This window comes from Pongo pygmaeus, chromosome 10, assembly GCF_028885625.2.
Source record: "Pongo pygmaeus isolate AG05252 chromosome 10, NHGRI_mPonPyg2-v2.0_pri, whole genome shotgun sequence".
Taxonomy (NCBI): domain Eukaryota; kingdom Metazoa; phylum Chordata; class Mammalia; order Primates; family Hominidae; genus Pongo; species Pongo pygmaeus.
This window is the reverse complement of record NC_072383.2, coordinates 45,322,113-45,326,615: the sequence shown is the minus strand read 5'-3', so window position 1 is coordinate 45,326,615 and position 4,503 is coordinate 45,322,113. Positions and strand designations below refer to the sequence as shown.

At 52.6% G+C, this 4,503-nt stretch overlaps 1 protein-coding gene across 5 annotated transcripts in view; it reads left to right on the top strand.

The window, feature by feature from the left end:
• Positions 1-4,503, top strand: part of RAPGEF3 (Rap guanine nucleotide exchange factor 3) — a 36,331-nt gene that overhangs the window by 15,215 nt on the left and 16,613 nt on the right. For 3 of the 5 annotated variants that reach the window (XM_054443064.2, XM_054443066.2, XM_054443063.1), the window contains exons 3-5: positions 3,825-3,878; positions 3,965-4,071; positions 4,273-4,394. In XM_054443064.2, the coding sequence (XP_054299039.2) occupies positions 3,825-3,878; positions 3,965-4,071; positions 4,273-4,394 (283 nt within the window). Of the gene's footprint in view, positions 1-82; positions 234-3,824; positions 3,879-3,964; positions 4,072-4,272; positions 4,395-4,503 lie in introns of those variants that run through there. The other 2 variants (XM_054443067.1, XM_054443068.1) reach the window with 2 other exon arrangements.

Here is a 4,503-nt window from a genome sequence, read left to right as displayed (position 1 = left end):
GCCAGTTATTGAGGCCAGACCTCCATCTTCGAAAGCCAAGGGGAAAACCCATCAACCTCCCAGAGAAGAAGTCTGAAGACAGCTCTTTCTGTTCCTACCTAGACCAGAACAAGAGAAAATGAAAGCGGGTTACAGCTTGCAGTTAGATACAGACTAAGATAAGACTTAACAGCTATTGCAAAGGTGACACTGGAATGGGATGGAAGAACATCTTTGGAAAATAAGAGGGGGAGGTGAGATCTTGTCTGATGTCCGGGGGAAGGGGCAAGATCAGAGTGACCTGTGGTGGGTTCTACTAGCTCAGGGAAGTCTGAGATGATTCTCTTTGTATGACTGTTCTTGGGGAAGTGGCCCTATTTTGTAACTCCGAGAACACACTTTCATTCAACCTATCCAAATAATAGTAGTAGCTAGTAGTTATACAGTACTTATGTGCCAGACATTATTGCAAGAGGTTTGCCTTTATCATATCAAATAATTCTCACAACAGCCCTGTGAGATAGGTACTGATGTCATCATCTCCATTTTATATATGTGAAAACGAAGCCACAGAGAGGTTAAGTGACAGGTTCAGAGTTACGCAGCTGCTAAGTGGCAAAGCTGGGCTTTGGTCCCAGGCAATCGGGCTGCAGAGTCCAAGCTCATAACCACATAACCACCATGCTGCACTTCTCTCTTGCTACAAACAGTAACACTGACACCTTAAGGCATCATCCCAGCCCCATGCACCCTTCCCCTGTCCTACCACAAGCAGCCCTAGCTTGACACCTTAGCTATGGCCCAAGGGAACTGGTCTGACAGGTCTCCAGGCTGTCTGGCTCTGTGCCTGTCTCTCCAGCCCGGCTCTGACATTCAGTGACAGGGAGTGAGGGTGGGGCAGGCCACAGTGCTGGTGCCAGGGGAGTTAGCGCCTCCTGTTCCACCCTGAACACTTTCTGTTCAGGAATGAGAGGGGGAGTGGGTGAGGACCTTCACCTTGACCCATATCAGCTGCTTCTTCCCAGCTGAGAACCCTGAAACTGACATGGTATAGCATTTTTTTTTTTGCACTGTGTCCTGGTAATAGGGACAATCATGAAATAATAACACCTGATCAAGTCAACTAAATTTACTAAGTAGTTACTGTGATCCAGGCACCATTCCAAGTACTTTATATTATTAACTTTTTGATCCTCATAACCCTATGTGATAGGTACTATTCTTATCATCAACCCCAGTTTACAGACGAGGAAGCTGAAGCACTGAGAACTTCAGTAATCAGCACGAGCTCACACACCCAGATGGTAACGCAAAAGCTAGGATTTGAACCCAAGCATCTGGCTGCAGAGCCCACACACTTGACCAACTGCCCTTGAATAGCAGCCCTCTCTCCGCCCCATCCTAGAAGGTTGCCAGGCACACAAACATCCTGGGGGCACAGAGAGGGTAGACTAACAAACCTATCTATCTTTGTCTAACCCAGTGGTTTCCAAACTTACTCGCCCACGGAACTTGCCTGAAGGCAGAATACCTCTACTGTCTGTGTCTATAGCACAAAGCTGAGGAAACATGGGAATAGGCATAATGGAAGACAGTAGGGCGTAATGCTAAGAGCATGGCCTTTGGAATCAGACATAGGTATGAATCCTGGTGCCCTTATTGACCAACAGTTAGGGCAGGTTATAGAACCTTGGAGCTTTCTTTTCTCTAGCTGTGAAATAGGAAACAAATACCTACCTCTGGGGTCAGCACCAGTAGCAGAGTTATTCAGTAGAATCTTACCTTTCTAAATAGTTGTGTGATCTCTCTGGGCTTTTGCTTTCCTTGTCAAAATGAGAGGGATTCCTTAAAGTCCCTTCCTCAGTGTTCATGGGCTAGGGCCCATTCTCTGACCTGCATCCTCATCCCCTGGGGGAGGACAGGAAATGACCAGCCTGGCCACGTGACCCAGCACCTCCCCTCCTAATGTGTCCTCTCCCAGGTCAGAATAATACCAGGAAGGGGGCTGGTGCTGGAGCCTGGGTTGTGGGCTCCAATGGGAGTTGGGGCAGGGACTGGGGCCACCTGGGCATTTTGATATGAACAACAACAAGTCATTAGCACTCAGGCACTGTTTGTTCCGACACAGGGGGCTGGCTGGGTAGCATTCCTGCCCTTCCTCCCTTCCCTGGCTCCTCCTCCTTCTCATTTCCTGTCGTTAAGTCTCCAGGGCTCTGTGTCTGGCACTGGGCTGGGCCCCATGACCCGGGCAGGGATACCCTTGGGACACCTAGTGACTTCCACCCAGCCCTGAGCCAGGCGCCTGCGCATGCCAGACCTCAGGCCTCTGCTTGGGCACGCAGTGCCAAGATGCCTGTGCCCAGGGCCCTGCCAGCACCAGGCCTGGTTGTACTGCAACTCCTCAGCAGGTCCTTTTCAGGGACCTGAGGCCAGATGGGAAGCTAGGAGAGAGGTGGCTGGTGAGGGGAGAGGAAAGGGGCAGGTGGGGTAGGTGTAGGGAGACTGAGAATGGGAGCACTTCTGGGTGGGAACTTGAACTTCTCCACAGCTGTCTGGCTGTCCCAAGTATGCGCAACTGAGTTACACAAGGTACCTCACCTCCAGGCTTTTATTTCCTGGTAAGTGACAGAGGACAGACAATGCCTGCTCTGCCTATTTCACATCTGATCCTATTTTACATGAGATCCAATGAAATCAAGGGGGTGGTTGTGCTTTGTAAACTGTAAAGTGCTTTGTAAACTGTAAAGTGAGCCCTTTGAGAGGGCTCATAGACGGTAGAGCATCTTGTCCAGAGATGTCCACAAACCCCAGGTTCTCAGGTGGCAGGAAGAGAAGGGTCGTGAGGGGCTTTCATGGCCATTATTCCAGGGCATACAGGCCCGGGAGTTCCAAATGGCTTGATTGTTACCAAGGGCAGGGAATCCTTACTAAGCAGTGTTTCCGTGATAAAGTGCGTCTTCCTGAGCCAGTCCTGTGTGCCACCAAGGACTTATTCACTCTCACAGGGCACGGGCTAGCAACATCTCAGAGAAGAAAGACGCTTTCCAGCAAGCAGCCCCACCCTAATGCCTCACAGATGAGTACTAGCTAACATGTGCATACAACTATATGCCAGGCAATGCTTTAAACATTCGATGTGTAGCAACTCATTTAATTCTCCCAAAACCTCATGAGTTGGTATTATTAGTGCTTTATAGATTTTACAGTTAAGGAAACTCAGGTAGGGTGGGAGAGGTTAAATCACTTGCTTCAGGTCACATCTGCAATCAGTGGGGAAGCAGAGATTTTAATCCAGGAGCCTGGCTCCAGGGTTTGTGTTTTTAACTACCAGGCTGATCCGAGGCCCAGAGATGGCAGGCACTACTTGGGCCTGTGGAAGGACACAGAACCTGGCTGGGGATCAGGCCGGTGACCTCAGCCCAGGAGTGGACGTTCCCAGGCCTCCTGAGCTGCTCACATCCTGGCTCCCATCTCATGGGTCTTCTTATCTCATGTCCTCATGCTCCTTCCAGCTCCCTCACTTCTTTCCCTCAACAGGGGCAGTTCACCTGCGGGCGTGGGCACCCCTGGGCCCTGAGTAAGCAGAATGGGTGTCTTAGGGCTCTCATCTGCAGGGAGGCAGTCCTTGGGTTGGGTTTGGTGATCAGGATGGCAGGGTGGGAAGAGGCGATGCCCCGGGCACAGGGTGCTGAGTGAATATTTGTTTATTTGCTGAATGAGTGGCCACATGAATGCATTTGGGGTTGGGGCCTAGGCAAGAGTGGGAGTGATGGGGGAGGGGAGGTGTCCAAGAGCTGGGCTTGAAAGCCTCACACTGATGTGCACGCTTTCCCTGCTGTCCCCAGACACCACTCACCAACAGTGAGGAGTCCCTGGATTTCAGCGAGAGCCTGGAGCAGGTAGAAGCCTGGGCAGGGTGGAGCTGGGACAGGCAGCACCATGAGGGATTCAGAGCCTGAACCGCTGTGCCCTTCCTCCCTCCAAGGCCTCCACAGAGCGGGTGCTCAGGGCTGGGAGGCAGCTGCATCGGCATCTGCTGGCCACCTGCCCAAACCTCATCCGAGACCGGAAGTACCACCTTAGGCTCTATCGGTGAGTGGAGGCCCTGCGCCTCCCTGCCCAGCCTCACTGCTTTCTCTCCATTCCACTTTATGTCAGGCACCTGGGCCTCACCCTGCTTCTAGCACAGGGACGAACCAGGCTTGGGCCTCGGAGGTTGCCTTTCTAATGCATAGTTCCTCCCTCTCCCTGCCACCCTCCTTCCACTGGCCTGTCCCCTTCTACCTTCCATAGGCAGTGCTGCTCTGGCCGGGAGCTGGTGGATGGGATCTTGGCCCTGGGACTTGGGGTCCATTCCCGGAGCCAAGTTGTGGGAATCTGCCAGGTGCTGCTGGATGAAGGTGCCCTCTGCCATGGTGAGCCCGAGCCCAGGGTGGGGTGCCCCGGGCTGGGCTGGGCAGTGAGGGGGACAGGACAGGGCAGTCCTGGGAAGCAGGCACTACTTGGGGAGTGCTGAGGGGTGGC